Source organism: Alosa pseudoharengus, unplaced genomic scaffold (genome assembly GCF_046254945.1).
Source record: "Alosa pseudoharengus isolate Yale_2024_CS ecotype anadromous, Long Island Sound unplaced genomic scaffold, YU_APseudo_1.1 YU_APseudo_1.1_scf_3, whole genome shotgun sequence".
NCBI lineage: Eukaryota > Metazoa > Chordata > Actinopteri > Clupeiformes > Clupeidae > Alosa > Alosa pseudoharengus.
Window position 1 is genome coordinate 4,804,022 of NW_027468718.1, and position 17,500 is coordinate 4,821,521.

The window sequence follows — 17,500 nt, forward strand, 5'->3', positions numbered from 1 at the left end:
CATCCTTCTACCCATTCCTCTTTATATTCATCCTTCTACCCATTCCTCTTTATATTCATCCTTCTATCCATTCCTCTTTATATTCATCCTTCTTTATATTCATCCTTCTATCCATTCCTCTTTATATTCATCCTTCTACCCATTCCTCTTTATATTCATCCTTCTACCCATTCCTCTTTATATTCATCCTTCTACCCATTCCTCTTTATATTCATCCTTCTATCCATTCCTCTTTATATTCATCCTTCTATCCATTCCTCTTTATATTCATCCTTCTATCCATTCCTCTTTATATTCATCCTTCTATCCATTCCTCTTTATATTCATCCTTCTATCCATTCCTCTTTATATTCATCCTTCTACCCATTCCTCTTTATATTCATCCTTCTACCCATTCCTCTTTATATTCATCCTTCTACCCATTCCTCTTTATATTCATCCTTCTACCCATTCCTCTTTATATTCATCCTTCTACCCATTCCTCTTTATATTCATCCTTCTATCCATTCCTCTTTATATTCATCCTTCTATCCATTCCTCTTTATATTCATCCTTCTATCCATTCCTCTTTATATTCATCCTTCTACCCATTCCTCTTTATATTCATCCTTCTACCCATTCCTCTTTATATTCATCCTTCTATCCATTCCTCTTTATATTCATCCTTCTATCCATTCCTCTTTATATTCATCCTTCTACCCATTCCTCTTTATATTCATCCTTCTACCCATTCCTCTTTATATTCATCCTTCTATCCATTCCTCTTTATATTCATCCTTCTATCCATTCCTCTTTATATTCATCCTTCTATCCATTCCTCTTTATATTCATCCTTCTACCCATTCCTCTTTATATTCATCCTTCTATCCATTCCTCTTTATATTCATCCTTCTATCCATTCCTCTTTATATTCATCCTTCTATCCATTCCTCTTTATATTCATCCTTCTACCCATTCCTCTTTATATTCATCCTTCTATCCATTCCTCTTTATATTCATCCTTCTACCCATTCCTCTTTATATTCATCCTTCTACCCATTCCTCTTTATATTCATCCTTCTACCCATTCCTCTTTATATTCATCCTTCTACCCATTCCTCTTTATATTCATCCTCTTTTCTTCCTCTTTATATTCATCCTTCTATATCCCCGTCCTCCTTTTTTATTCTCCTCCGTCTCCCCCTCCTCTTCTCTCCTCCCTCTCACTGATCCCTCCATCCCTCCTCTCCTCTGTCTCACCCCCTCTTCTCTCCTCCCTCTCACTGATCCCTCCATCCCTCCTCTCCTCCATCCCCCCCTCCTCTTCTCTCCTCCGTCTCCCCCTCCTCTTCTCTCCTCCCTCTCACTGATCCCTCCATCCCTCCTCTCCTCCGTCTCCCCCTCCTCTTCTCTCCTCCCTCTCACTGATCCCTCCATCCCTCCTCTCCTCCGTCTCCCCCTCCTCTTCTCTCCTCCCTCTCACTGATCCCTCCATCCCTCCTCTCCTCCGTCTCCCCCTACTCTTCTCTCCTCCCTCTCACTGATCCCTCCATCCCTCCTCTCCTCTGTCTCACCCCCTCTTCTCTCCTCCCTCTCACTGATCCCTCCATCCTCCCTCTCCTCCATCTCACCCTCCTCTTCTCTCCTCCGTCTCACCCTCCTCTTCTCTCCTCCCTCTCACTGATCCCTCCATCCTCCCTCTCCTCCATCTCACCCTCCTCTTCTCTCCTCCCTCTCACTGATCCCTCCATCCCTCCTCTCCTCTGTCTCACCCCCTCTTCTCTCCTCCCTCTCACTGATCCCTCCATCCTCCCTCTCCTCCATCTCACCCTCCTCTTCTCTCCTCCGTCTCCCCCTCCTCTTCTCTCCTCCCTCTCACTGATCCCTCCATCCCCCCTCTCCTCTGTCTCACTGATCCCTCCATCCCCTCTCTCCTCCATCTCACTGATCCCTCCATCCCTCCTCTCCTCCGTCTCCCCCTCCTCTTCTCTCCTCCCTCTCACTGATCCCTCCATCCCTCCTCTCCTCCGTCTCCCCCTCCTCTTCTCTCCTCCCTCTCACTGATCCCTCCATCCCTCCTCTCCTCCGTCTCCCCCTCCTCTTCTCTCCTCCCTCTCACTGATCCCTCCATCCCTCCTCTCCTCCGTCTCCCCCTCCTCTTCTCTCCTCCCTCTCACTGATCCCTCCATCCCTCCTCTCCTCCGTCTCCCCCTCCTCTTCTCTCCTCCCTCTCACTGATCCCTCCATCCCTCCTCTCCTCCGTCCTCCTCTTCTCTCCTCCCCTCTCACTGATCCCTCCATCCCTCCTCTCCTCTGTCTCACCACCTCTTCTCTCCTCCCTCTCACTGATCCCTCCATCCCTCCTCTCCTCTGTCTCACCCCCTCTTCTCTCCTCCCTCTCACTGATCCACTCCATCCTCCCTCTCTCCATCTCACCCTCCTCTTCTCTCCTCCGTCTCCCCCTACTCTTCTCTCCTCCCTCTCACTGATCCCTCCATCCTCCCTCTCCTCCATCTCACCCTCCTCTTCTCTCCTCCGTCTCCCCCTACTCTTCTCTCCTCCCTCTCACTGATCCCTCCATCCCTCCTCTCCTCCGTCTCCCCCTCCTCTTCTCTCCTCCCTCTCACTGATCCCTCCATCCCCCCTCCCTGTCTCACCCCCTCTTCCCCTCCTCCCCTCTCACTGATCCCTCCATCCTCCCTCTCCTCCATCTCACCCTCCTCTTCTCTCCTCCGTCTCCCCCTCCTCTTCTCTCCTCCCTCTCACTGATCCCTCCATCCTCCCTCTCCTCCATCTCACCCTCCTCTTCTCTCCTCCGTCTCCCCCTACTCTTCTCTCCTCCCTCTCACTGATCCCTCCATCCCTCCTCTCCTCTGTCTCACCCCCTCTTCTCTCCTCCCTCTCACTGATCCCTCCATCCTCCCTCTCCTCCATCTCACCCTCCTCTTCTCTCCTCCCTCTCCCCCTCCTCTTCTCTCCTCCCTCTCACTGATCCCTCCATCCCCCCTCTCCTCTGTCTCACTGATCCCTCCATCCCCTCTCTCCTCCATCTCACTGATCCCTCCATCCCCCCTCTCCTCCCTCTCCCCCTCCTCTTCTCTCCTCCATCTCACTGATCCCTCCATCCTCCCTCTCCTCCCTCTCCCCCTCCTCTTCTCTCCTCCATCTCACTGATCCCTCCATCCCCCCTCTCCTCCGTCTCCCCCTCCTCTTCTCTCCTCCGTCTCATTGATCCCTCCATCCCCCCTCTCCTCCGTCTCACTGATCCCTCCATCCCCCTCTCATCCCTCTCCTCCATCTCACTGATCCCTCCATCCCCCCTCTCCTCCCTCTCCCCCTCCTCTTCTCTCCTCCATCTCACTGATCCCTCCATCCCCCCTCTCCTCCATCCCCCCCCTCCTCTTCTCTCCTCATCTCACTGATCCCTCCATCCCCCCTCTCCTCTTCTCTCCTCCATCTCACTGATCCCTCCATCCCCCCTCTCCTCCATCCCCCCCTCCTCTTCTCTCCTCCGTCTCACTGATCCCTCCATCCCCCCTCTCCTCCCTCTCCCCCTCCTCTTCTCTCCTCCGTCTCACTGATCCCTCCATCCCCCCTCTCCTCCCTCTCCCCCTCCTCTTCTCTCCTCCGTCTCACTGATCCCTCCATCCCCCCTCTCCTCCCTCTCCCCCTCCTCTTCTCTCCTCCGTCTCACTGATCCCTCCATCCCCCCTCTCCTCCCTCTCCTCCTCCTCTCTCCTGGTGTCCACCTGCGCGCCCTCTATGTAGTTGGCGAGGCGGTGGCGGGCAAGGCGTCGGGCAGCCTGGCGAAGCACATCCCAGGGCAGGGGGGCATGGAGGGCATGAAGGTGGCGGCCAGCGGGGTGGTCGGGGACCTGGCGCGCGCCCGCATCGCTCTGGACGAGAGGGGTCAGCGGCTGGGCGAGCTGGAAGATCGGACCGCTCTAATGATGACCAGCGCAGAGTGCTTCTCCAAAAACGCCCACGCGGTACGCACACACACACAAACACAGACACGGTATGCACACACACACACACACACACACACACACACACACACACACACACACACACAGACGCGGTACGCACACACACACACGCACACACACACAGACGCGGTACGCACACACACACACACACACACACACACACTCACACACACACACACACACACACAGACAGGGTACACACGCACACACACACACACAGACACGGTACACACAGAGGGAGCAATATAGAGGAGGGCAGAGGCAATGCAGGAAGCAGCTGCACCACAGATACCATGCAGCACTTTCTAGTATACTAATTATGCCATGCTAATATAGTATACTAATTATGCCATGCTGATAGCATTTCTAGTATACTAATTATGCCATGCTAATATAGTATACTAATTATGCCATGCTGATAGCATTTCTAGTATACTAATTAAGCCATGCTGATAGCCATTTCTAGTATACTAATTATGCCATGCTAATATAGTATACTAATTATTCCATGCTGATAGCATTTCTAGTATACTAATTAAGCCATGCTGATAGCCATTTCTAGTATACTAATTATGCCATGCTAATATAGTATACTAATTATTCCATGCTGATAGCAATTCTAGTATACTAATTAAGCCATGCTGATAGCATTTCTAGTATACTAATTATGCCATGCTGATAGCATTTCTATTATACTAATTATGCCATGCTAATATAGTATACTAATTATGCCATGCTGATAGCATTTCTAGTATACTAATTATGCCATGCTGATAGCCATGAGGCCTTCTCCAAAAACAGCTCACACTCAGACGCACAGAGGAAGCAAGGCAATGTACCAGAAACCCTGTAGCACTTTCTAGTATACGTATCAAGCCTGCTAACAGCCATTTCTAGTATGCTAAAATAACCTAACCACGTTGATTGCACATTCTACCATGCTACCATACCTTGCTAATAGAACGTTCTAGTATGCTAATGTAATCAAACTATGTTTAATAATGTTCTAGCATAGTAATCAAATCTCAGTGATGGCCCTTTCTAGCATGCTAAAATAATCAAATTAGCATGCTAAAGGCACTTCCTAGCATGCTAAGAATATCCACATCATAGGGAATGACTAGACATTTAGGGGAGATTCAAACACAAGGTCAAGGGTCACCTGGCTGTACCAGAGAAATGGAGTGTTAGCCAAACTTGCTGCACACTTAAGCATGCTAATCAGATAACTGATGCTAATGAACTCTCTCTCTTTCTTCTCTCTCTTCTCCATCACTCTTTCTTCCCATCTCTCTGTTTGTCCATATCTCTCCATCCCCTCCTTTCTCTCGCCATCTGTCTCTCCACAGCTGATGCTGAGGTGTAAGGACAAGAAGTGGTACCAGTGGTAGAAAGGCTCAGCGGTGGAGCGCATTCTCCCCTTTCACCAGGAGGGGGTGCTGTGGCTGTTGCTGTTCTGGATCTTAAGTCTTCTATGGAGAGAGGGATGAAGAGAGGAGGAGGTGAACAGACGGAAGAGAAGAGGGAGAGGGAGAGGGACATAGGGGATGGATGGACACAGACTACCTTTGTGTTTGTCTCTGGTCTCTTGTACAGAAGACGTGGTCAGACCGCGCTGAGACGCGGACATGTACCATTTGTGTTATTGAGGGAGGGGACGATCCCCTCTCTGTTGGTGTGGAACAAACCATCTGTGTATGTTTTGTTGGGGGGAGGGGGGTTAGGCTCTTCTTACTGGAGGCATATGGGGAATAGGCAGTGTAGATATTCAGAACGCTAAGACACCACCCAAACTGCATGAACACAAACATGGATGACCTATTTACAAAGAGAAAGAAAAAAAGACATCAAACTGCCAGATTAAAAAGCAGCATGTTACTTTAAACAAAGTGAAATTGAAAGAGAAGCCTTTATTTAATAACATTAACATACACCTATAACAGAAAGTACTACTTCAAAATCTTTATATTTTTTTGAAATAGCAAAATATATATATAATTCAAAGAAAAAAATGTGTATACCTGCATTGCTATGAGGCCAAAATATGTTTTTACTCCTGATCTCATCTATTCTCTTTTAGGATTACATATTGCTTTCATTTTCACATAATGAACACCAACAATATGTCCCTTTCCGAATTCCAACCCTAAACCCATTCAATAAATCAGTAAATCGGTCAATAAAAAAACTACAATACCCATGATGCTTCAGTGAAGAAGAGAAGTCCTTGGAATCTGTCTCCCACTGACATGGTTGTTTACTCAATACCCATGATGCTTCAGTTTACCCCCTACTGCTTCTGCACCTCTCAATCTCCAACTTGCTTTGGCTCCCCCACTTTCCACTTCCGTCTTCTGACTAGCTGCTAGCGCATGGCGTCACAATAGAGTGAGGGGTGTAGCTTTCTCCACCCCCTCCTTGGGCCTGCAGAGCCAATGAGGAGAGAGAGTCTGGCAGGTGTAGGTGAGAACATGGGACTGATGCCTATGATGCCTGAGCGATGACAAGGATGAGCAGGGGAGAGTGTGTGGATAATCAGCAACCCAAACGTAAACGTAATAACGTATCTCACGTGCCATATTCTTGCTGGGTAGAGTCTGTCCACCGTGACGTAGAAGAGTTTACGCTGTGAGTGTGTGTGTGGTAGAAGAGTTTTTAAAAGCCCAGCAAACAATAATGAACTTCTAATGTCGTAGAGTATTGTGTTTCTTCTCTTTTGTGTTTAGTGTTGATTGTTTTTCACATTTTTAACCAAAGTTGTGGAGTGTTATTTTCTTCAGTCGTTTGGCGATTTGGCGTTTTGATGACCTTTTGATGACCTTTGACTTGTCTGTGATCCGGTATCTTCTGCTGCCTTTTGTGGTCTGTGGTCATGGTGCCGTCGTAAGTGTGTGTGTGTGTGTGTGTTAGTATGTGAGTTTGTTCCTGGGTGTGTGTTCGTGCGATGGACACACTCTCTGCCAAAGTCTCTCCGCCTAAAAGAAGACACACCCAATGGCCGTGCGTGTGCCTGATTGTTGCCGTATGTGTGTGTGTGTGTGTGTGTGTGTGCGTACGTGTGTGTGTGTGTGTGTGTGTGTGTGTGTGCGTACGTGTGTGCGTACGTGTGTGTGTGTGTGTGTGTGCGTACGTGTGTGTGTGTGCGTACGTGTGTGTGTGTGTGTGTGTGTGTACGTGTGTGTGTGTGTGCGTACGTGTGTGTGTGTGTGTGTGTGTGTGTGTGTGCGTACGTGTGTGTGTGTGTGTGTGTGCGTACGTGTGTGTGTGTGTGTGTGTGCGTACGTGTGTGTGTGTGCGTACGTGTGTGTGTGTGTGTGTGTGTGCGTACGTGTGTGTGTGTGTGTGTGCACTCAGCACACTGACTGACCACTCTGACTTCTCTCATTCATGCTTTTACGCATTTGACCTCAAATTGGTTGGTAACATTCACAACATATTCACACACACACACACACACACACACACACACACACACACACACACACACACACACACACAGCATACAGTTACATAATGAATTTTACATGGCTATAGGGACACTTTCTTTCTTTTTTGAGAATCAGTGTGTGTGTGTGGGGAATGAAGAGTATTGTTTTAAATGTATGTGAACAATATGAGTGGTATAGCTCGTTCTGCGGCACTTGGCAATCATACAGTGAATAAATGTCATATCTGTTCGTGGAAACAAAAGGGACACAAGCACTAGGAGTCGTTAACAAAGCTGAATCGGTCCTATTTTATTCAGCTTTCTGTCTGTGTTACAGATGACGTTCGTGTCGTGTGCAGCTGCTCTCTCCATTGTGGTTCCTAACAGCTATCCTTCCTCTTCAATATATTTGTATATTCAGAATTTGTTGTACATGTCATTGTATACGTTGGGGAACATGATATGAGAACACAACAGGAATACACATACACATACACCCATATGCACTAATGCACGCAAAATCACTTGTGCACAAACATGCACAGACACACACACACACACACACAAACACACATACATAAGACAACAGAGCTACTGGAAAACAATGTCAAGTTGAATAAATTCTGTTTTCCTCTCCTCCTGCTGCTGGTAATGCACTGGTAACACCCCACATGTCGCACGTTGATGATGTCACTGACTGGAGCATTCTAGAACCCTCTCATTGTGAAGTCACAGTGCAGAGTGGTTGGCGGCCGGCTTTGGAGAGTCCGTAGCCCGTTTGACAGGACCTGACCTCCACCTAGGCTGTCTGTTGGGTGTGTGATCATGGCCATCAGTGGAGGAACACTGTGCAGTGATTCAGACTGGCCGTTTTGTTTGTGTCCTCAGTTTTTATATGGTAAGCAGTACAACCCAGGGTGACTGAATAGACTAACCATTACTGAAAACACAACAATAATAATAATAATAATAATAATAATAATAAAATAAAGCCATCACCAACAGACATCACTGGATTTGTCTGTTTTCGATTGGTCGTCTCCTTTTGCTGGTCTTCTGCTGTGTTTAAAAGACCACCACACCTGTGCTGCTGCCAAAGCCCAAACCACTTCCCCATCCCTCCCTTAGCGTCTGAGATGGCAGCAAACGTTTGGTTTCCATTGGTTTCACCCTGTCCTTCTTGATATTCTAGTAGTGCTTTAGAGGTTACTGAAAAATAACAATGAAACTGCAACTATGTTGATGCAAATCCAAATTGAAATAAACATGGATTGATGTATTTACTTGTGCTGTGGTTTTTATTTGTGTGTGTGTGTGAGTGACTGCTGCCTGTTCTTGAGCTCAACTTTGTACTATTGAAATGTATTAGGCAGGTATGCTCGGTGCTTGACGTTGGAATATTTATTCTCTTTGCTACATAGTCCTGAAAATATTACGTTCCTTGTAATAAATCTGTTAACTGATTCAACTATCATGGTTGGCCTATAGAAAAATCACAGTTCCGTCTTCCTCTTTATGATCCAATCACCTTTAAGCATTTCCATTTAGTCCCGCCCTAACGTGTTCAACACAACTAATCAGGTCGTTCCGCCCTGACTGACTGAGTGCTTGGGACAGCACCGGGATTCCCTTCATTCCGAGCGAAATTTTGGAACTGTTAGAACGGAAGCCTCGCGGCGATCATGCAATATCCAAACAATTTCAAGTTTGCCTTAGTCTAGACTATGTGCTTTAGGAGCGAAGCTCAACAAAGACAAGCGTCCACTTAGTGTTAATGCTTTCAGAGGAGCCGCTGAGTATTCCGTTCGAGTTGAGACACGTAGTTTAGCTGCTGTCCAGATGTCGACTGATAGGCGCAAGGTTGGGACGCGCTGACCAGTGCAGGCGCTGACACCAGTTCGTGGAAGCAGTGTTTGCCGAGAGCAATAACCGACAAACTCATTCTACTAGAACAAAGTGGCCTGGACTCGACATGTTGAGGAAACCGCTGTTGTCGTATTTGTGCGTTCTGGCACTTGTGTTGCAGATATTACCCGGAACGTTTGCTGGATCACTGCCGAGCGCTGCCAAAAGTGTGGTGTGGGGACCAGGTCTAAAGGCGAAGGTGGTCCTCCCTGCGCGTTATTTTTTCATTCAAGCTGCTGACAGCGACGGGAGAAAGTGAGTAAGGAGTGTATCATGTATATAGTAGGTCATGTAGGCCCGTAACTCCCAACAACAGAGTAGCACAACTTTGTTACAGTTGTAGCTGGCATCGATATGATGGGACATTGTAACGTATTGTTGGTTGAGGCCTGGGGGGGAGCCAGTAAAGTCCCCGAATGCGCGTGGAATTCGCAGTTATATCTAGGGCTGTCTTCTAAACTGTTAGAATCAGTTATGTCTGGGTTTGTCTTCTAAACTGATAATCCTGCCAAAAATCCCAGTTATCTCTAATTCTGCGTCCGGGAAGTGTGGCTACGTGTCGGGTGGCTTGTGTCTTGTTTCCCTGATACCTGGTTTTATCCATGAGGGTCAGATGTCTTTTTCAGTTTTTCAGCCACCCTGCCCCTCGCTACGTCATGTTTTTGTTCCTGTCTGGAAGCTATATATCACACCTCTCCATTTAGTTCTTATGCGCGGAAGCGTGGGAATGTCTGACGGAGAAGTTTGCTCACGTCTGGGGAATTCCTACACGAGGCATCTAGTCAACCCACGAAACGAAACCCATACTATAACCATAAACGACCAATGAATCCATAATGTAACCTTAGGGACATACTGAGGGCCTCATGAATCCATCATATCCATAGGGCCTCATGAATCCATCATATCCATAGGGCCTTACTGAATCAGGGATGCTGCTAGATAATTTGGGCCCTATGACAGACAATAATGTTGGGCCCCTTGATAATGTATAATATTATGGGGGGGGGGGGGGGGATCTCTCTGGGGGGCCCCTGTCAGTGTTAGAATCATGCTACCCCCCCCCCCCCCCAGCGGGCCCATTTAATAGTGTAATATATAAGCCCACTGAATCCATAATGTATCCATAGGTGGGTGGGGTAACGACCCACTGAATTCATAGGTGATGGATTACATATGAGTATGGTAGGGGTGGATGGATTGACAGGTGAGTGTGGTGATGGATTAACAGGTAAGTGTTGTGATGGATTGACAGATGAGTGATGTGATGGTTTGACAGGTGAGTGTGGTGATGGATTGACAGGTGATTGTGGTGATGGATTGACAGGTGGTGATTGATTGACAGGTGAGTGCTTTGCTGTTTCAGCTTCACGCGCTCCCCTGGAGAGAAGACGTTTGAGGTGAAGATCTCATCGCCAACAGAACCGTTCTCCCGCATCTGGATCCAGGTTCTGGATCGAAATGATGGTTCCTTCGTGGTGCGGTACCGAATGTACGCCAGCTACACGGACCTCCACATCCAAGTTCTACTGCAGGACAAGGACGTAGCCCGATCTCCGTATGTTCTCCAAGGTAGAATGCAGAACGGTTCTTAGGTCTCTGTGGTGTGTGAGGACACTTGTGTGTGGTGTTAAGAAGCTCATGCTTCAGGACTCACAGATCACACGGTCTGCTAGCTAACATCTACTACATGCACCTCTCTCTCTCTCCCTCTCTCTCTCTCTCTCTCTCTCTCCCTCCTCTCTCTCTCTATCTCTCTCTCTCTCTCTCTCTGTCTCCATTTTCTCTCTTGCTCCCTCTCTCTCCCTCTCTCTCCCTCTCTCTCTCTCTCTCCCTCCTCTCCCTCTCTCTCTCTCCCTCCTCTCTCTCTCTTTCTCTGTCTCCATCTTATCTCTCTCTCCCTTCTCTCTCTCTCTCCCTCTCTCTCTCTCCTCTCTCTCAATTCAATTCAATTCAATTCAATTTCAATTCAAGGTTGCTTTATTAGCATGACTGTAAGTACAGTGTTGCCAAAGCACAATTAAAACAGCATAACAATTAGAACATTGACAGCATCTCTCTCATCTTTCTCTCTCTCTCTCCCTCCTCTCTCTCTCCCTCCTCTCTCTCTCCCTCCTCTATCTCTCTCTTTCAATTCAATTCAAGTGAGCTTTATTAGCATGACAAATATTTTTGCATTGCCAAAGCAGAACATACATTTAGACATACATTTACATAGAGAATGCTTGGAATACAGTACATAGCAAATAGATACACATCCAAGATTAACAAACATGCTGGTGTGTGTGTGTGTGTGTGTGTGTGTGTGTGTGTGTGCGTGTGTGTGCGTGTGTGTGCATGTGTGCGTGCATGCGTGCGTGTGTGTGTGTGTGTGTGTGTGTGTGCGTGGTTGCATGTATGTATGGTGTTTGTCTGTGTATTTATATGGATAGGTGCCATATAAAAGTAATGATTATTTAATTATTTAATTATTTAACCACTGTCCCTTGCCTTATGGCATTCGGTGACGTATTTGGCAGCAAGATTTGCTGTCTGTCCATGCTGTCCGAGTAAGACTGCCATTATTTCTTGTTGTTCTAGATTTCTGAACCCTGGGATTAGGCTTGTAAGCCTGTCAAAGTATGATTTACGTATAGTTGTATATTTCTCACAGTGAAGAAGAAAGTGCACCTCAGTCTCAACCTCACCTGTTATGCAGTGACCACATATTCTTTGCTCTCTTGGCAACCAGGATTTTCTCAGTCTGCCCTTTTCTATGGCTAGACTGTGGTCACTGAGTCTGTATTTGGTCAGGATCTGTCTCTGCTTTATATCTCTAACAGTAAAGAGATATTCTTCCAATTGGTATTCAGATTTTATTGACCGGTAACATTCTAACTTGCTTTGGTTTTTTGTCTCCTTTTGCCAATGTTCCAAATATTTTTCTTTAGATTCTTGAATGATCTTATTGGTGTTCAGTTTGAAAGCATCACTTGTCTGAGAGAAGTTATTAATGTTTGTTAGGGGGAGATTAGTTAGTCTCAGTACAAGCTGACTCAGAGGACTCTTTTCAGGGTTCAGATCTTGAGTTTTTACTGCATTAAAATGCAGTGTGTCAGTGGGACTTGTTTGGAGATGCATCCAGAATTTGAGGGCTCTTTTTTGCATGTTGATGGCCAATGGGAATCTGCCTAGTTCTGCCCTGCATGCATTGTTTGGTGTTTTCTTTTGGATTTTTAAGATCAATCGGCAGAACTCTGCATGTAAGCTTTCTATAGGATGTTTGTCCCATCTAGTGTAGCTATGCTCACTGAGTGGACCCCATACCTCACTTCCGTACAGCGCAATGGGCTGGATTACACAGTCAAATATTTTGCACCAAATTTTAATAGGTATGTTTATGTTCCAGAAATTTCTTTTTATTGCATATAGGGCTCTGCGAGCTTTTTCTTTTAGTGCATTCACTGCCATGCTGAAACTCCCTGATGCAGTCATAATTAAGCCAAGGTAATTAAGCCAAGGTGCATCGTGTGCTCTAGGGCGGTGCTGCCTAGATTGAAATGGTATCTGTGTTCCTGACATCTGGGCTTCTTTTGGAAAATCATGATATTTGTCTTTTTTAGATTTACTGTCAGGGCCCAGTGCTGACAGTATTTCTCTAGCAGGTCCAGCTGCTGCTGTAGCCCCTGTGCAGCGGGAGACACCAGCACCAGGTCATCCGCATAGAGGAGGAATTAGATTTCTTTCTCATGTAGAGCAAGGCCAGGAGCTGTAGACTGGTCCAACTGCACCGCTAACTCATTGATGTAAATATTGAACAGTGTTGGACTGAGGCTACAGCCCTGCCTTACTCCTCTTTTTTGAGTGAAGGATTCTGTAATTCTGTCGCCAATTTTCACAGTGTTTTTGTTTTCAGAATACATTGTCTTTATTAACTGGTATACTTTACCCCCTACACCACTTTGTAAAAGTTTATAATATAATCCCTCATGCCAAATTGAATCAAATGCTTTTTTGAAATCAACAAAACAAGCAAATATTTTTCCTTTTTTTGTTTGGTTTACATGTTTAGTTATTAGGGTGTGTAGGGTGTAAATGTGGTCCGTAGTGCGGTAATTTGGGAGAAATCCGATTTGATTTTTGCTCAGGACATTGTGCTCCATAAGGAAGGTTACAATTCGATCATTGAGAATAGTGTTAAACAACTTCCCCAGACTTCTGTTCACACAAATGCCTCTGAAATTATTAGTGTCCAATTTATCTCCACTCTTGTATATGGGTGTTATAAACCCTTGGCTCCAGATGTCAGGAAAACAGCCCGAACTTAAGGTGAGGTTGAATAGTTTGAGCATTGCTCTTTGCAGCTCAGGGGTGCTGTTTTTAATCATTTCCCCTCTAATATTATCAGGGCCGCAGGATTTTTTATTTTTCAGCTTTTTCATTTTTGATTCAAGTTCAATTTGAGTAATTGGGAAATCAAGTGGATTTTGGTTGTCCTTGACTGCCTTTTCAAGAGATTGTAATTTTGTCTTGATCGTTTTGTAATTAGAATTTAATTCTTGGGGCGTAATGTCTTTGTATAAATTTTCAAAATGTTTTTTCCAGATTTCTCCATTTTGAATGGGTAGGTTTTGTGGTTTAGATTTATTCAGATTGTTCCACATTTCCCAGAACTGATTGTTCTTAATTGATTCCTGTTGTGTGGTTAATTTTTTTCTGTCTTAGCAGCCATTTGTAGTGCTTCAGTGTTCCATGGTAGTCTTGTCGAATACATGCATGCTCGGGTTGGTGGTGTTTAAGGTTTGAGAGATGTCTCAGTTTTTTCCTGAGTTGTTTACATTCATCATCAAACCATTTCCTTCTCATACACACACACAAACACACACACACACACACAGAGTGACGTTTCATCATCAAACCGTTTCCTTCTCTTTTGTTATTTGTTTTTCTTTTGTGAGATGTTTGCATGCCAGCTCTCACACACACACACACACACACACACACACACACACACACACACACACACATGCCAGCTCTCACACACACACACACACACACACACACACACACACACACACACACACACACATGCCAGCTACACACACACACACACACACACACACACACACACACATGCCAGCTACACACACACACACACACACACACACACACACACACATGCCAGCTACACACACACACACACACACACACACATGCCAGCTACACACACACACACACACATGCAGCTACACACACACACACACATGCCAGCACACACACACACACACACATGCCAGCTACACACACACACACACACACACATGCCAGCTACACACACACACACACACATGCCAGCTACACACACACACACACACATGCCAGCTACACACACACACACACACACACACACATGCCAGCTACATCTGCACACACACACACACACACACATGCCAGCTACATCTCACACACACACACACACACACACACATGCCAGCTACATCTCACACACACACACACACACATGCCAGCTACATCTGCACACACACACACACACACATGCAGCTACATCTGCACACACACACACATGCCAGCTACATCTGCACACACACACACACACACACACACATGCCAGCTACATCTGCACACACACACACACACACACACATGCCAGCTACATCTGCACACACACACACACACACATGCCAGCTACATCTGCACACACACACACACACACACACACACATGCCAGCTACATCTGCACACACACACACACACACATGCCAGCTACATCTGCACACACACACACACATGCCAGCTACATCTGCACACACACACACACACACATGCCAGCTACATCTGCACACACACACACACACACACATGCCAGCTACATCTGCACACACACACACACACACATGCCAGCTACACACACACACACACACACATGCCAGCTACATCTGCACACACACACACACACACACACACACACATGCCAGCTACATCTGCACACACACACACACACACATGCCAGCTACATCTGCACACACACACACACACACACACACACACACATGCCAGCTACATCTGCACACACACACACACACACACATGCCAGCTACATCTGCACACACACACACACACACACACACACACACACACACACACATGCCAGCTACATCTGCACACACACACACACACACACACACATGCCAGCTACATCTGCACACACACACACACACACATGCCAGCTACACACACACACACACACACATGCCAGCTACATCTGCACACACACACACACACACACACATGCCAGCTACATCTGCACACACACACACACACACATGCCAGCTACATCTGCACACACACACACACACACACATGCCAGCTACATCTGCTGCTTTCTACACTCTCTCTCTCACACACACACACACACACACACACACACACACACACATGCCAGCTACATCTGCTGCTTTCTACACTCTCTCTCTCTCTCTCTCTCTCACACACACACACACATGCCAGCTACATCTGCACACACACACACACACACACATGCCAGCTACATCTGCTGCTTTCTACACTCTCTCTCTCACACACACACACACACATGCCAGCTACATCTGCACACACACACACACACACACACACACATGCCAGCTACATCTGCTGCTTTTAGACATATTTGATTTAATTCATCAGTGGCTTTATTAACACCAGCTTTGCTGATTTCAAATGCTTTTGAATTGTAACATTCAATGCATTCTTTTAATTCTGGGGAGTTTAAAGCGTTAATAAAATGTCCTGGGCTGTCATGAGTCCATCTATATCTTTTGTTTAGTTTGAATAGTTTACTGGACTCAATTTTTGGCTACTTTATGATTTTAGGGAAGATGTTAGTCTGGTTATGGTCTGATAGTGGAGTTTGCTGCCTGACAGTGAATGCTTTGAAGGAGGTGGGGTCCATATCAGTGATTGCATAGTCAACTACACTAGCTCCAAGAGCTGAACAATACGTGAACCTCCCTAAAGAGTCCCCTCTGATCCTGCCATTAAGAATGTAATGTAATCTTTCTGTCTCCATCTTCTCTCTCTCTTTTTCTCTCTCTCCCTCTCTCTCTCCTCTCTCTCTCCCTATCTCCTCTCTCTCTCTCCCTCCTCTCTCTCTCTCTCCTCTCTTTCTCTCTCTCTCTCTCTCTCTCTCTCTCTCTCCTCTCTTTTTCTCTTTCTCTCTCTCTCTCTCTCTCTCTCTCTCTCTCTCTCAATTCAATTCAAGCTTTATTGGCATGAACGTTGCATGAACATTATTGCCAAAGCTCAATTACATGTACACATAAGAGGGAAAAAATAAAATAAATACATGTTTAACAGAATTGTGGAATTAACATAATAAGAGGACATACAAGTAGACATAGAAGACATAAAAGGTAAAACAACAATTCTAATAATAACAAAAAATATACAACATTGTTGGTGGTTGTGGCCTCACTGGCAGTCCCTCAGGTTGTGGCACGCTGCTACAAATTTTGCAGCCAGAATGGCCACATCCTCATTTTCTCCGAGGATGTAAGGCAATTTAGCCTCATTTGTCCATGTTTGAAATTCAGGGAGGGTTGAATTTAATTTATTGAATAATAATGTCCGTATGTCCTCATATTTTGGGCATTCTGTTAAGAAGTGCAGTTCTGTCTCCACAGCCCCCAAGCTGCAGTGTGAGCATAGCCTCTCCTCTCTGAGCAGCCAGGTCTGCCTGTGTCTGCCTTTTTCAATGGAGAGACTGTGCTCACTGAGTCTGTACATAGTCATGGTTTTCCTGAGTTTGGGGTCTTGCCATAGGTGTATCGACCAAGGGAGTCACCCCGTAGCCTCTCTCACCTCTCTCTCTCTCTTTCTTTCTCTCTCTCTCTCTCTCTCTCTCAGGTGCAGTATATCATGAGGGTTGTGACTCTCTCTCTCTCTCTCTCTCTCAGGTGCAGTATATCATGAGGGTTGTGACTGCCCAGAGCCTGATAGCAAGGTGTGGGCGGAGCATATGCATTGCCCCGCCTCCTTCCCTCAGATTGACAGCGACCTGTCGCTGTTCCCAGAGGTCCACCTGCAGAGCATCGCCGAGGAGATCCCCCATCGCTTTGGCCAGCGTCAAAGCCTGTGCCACTACACCGTCAAGGACAACAAGGTACACACACACACACACACACACACACACACACACACACAC

At 46.3% G+C, this 17,500-nt stretch overlaps 2 protein-coding genes across 3 annotated transcripts in view; both read left to right on the top strand.

The window, feature by feature from the left end:
- Window positions 1-5,359, top strand: part of stxbp5l (syntaxin binding protein 5L) — a 220,233-nt gene extending 214,874 nt beyond the window's left edge. The window contains exons 27-28 of the mRNA XM_076262457.1: window positions 3,748-3,968; window positions 5,318-5,359. Coding sequence (XP_076118572.1) covers window positions 3,748-3,968; window positions 5,318-5,359 — 263 coding nt within the window. The remainder of the gene's footprint in view (window positions 1-3,747; window positions 3,969-5,317) is intronic.
- A 3,649-nt stretch (window positions 5,360-9,008) lies between these two features.
- The window catches only part of LOC143100058 (protein O-glucosyltransferase 2-like), a 59,128-nt gene continuing 50,636 nt past the window's right edge, over window positions 9,009-17,500 (top strand). For both annotated transcript variants that reach the window (XM_076262984.1, XM_076262981.1), the window contains exons 1-3: window positions 9,009-9,555; window positions 10,667-10,872; window positions 17,253-17,458. In XM_076262984.1, the coding sequence (XP_076119099.1) occupies window positions 9,368-9,555; window positions 10,667-10,872; window positions 17,253-17,458 (600 nt within the window). In that variant the 5' untranslated portion in view covers window positions 9,009-9,367. The remainder of the gene's footprint in view (window positions 9,556-10,666; window positions 10,873-17,252; window positions 17,459-17,500) is intronic.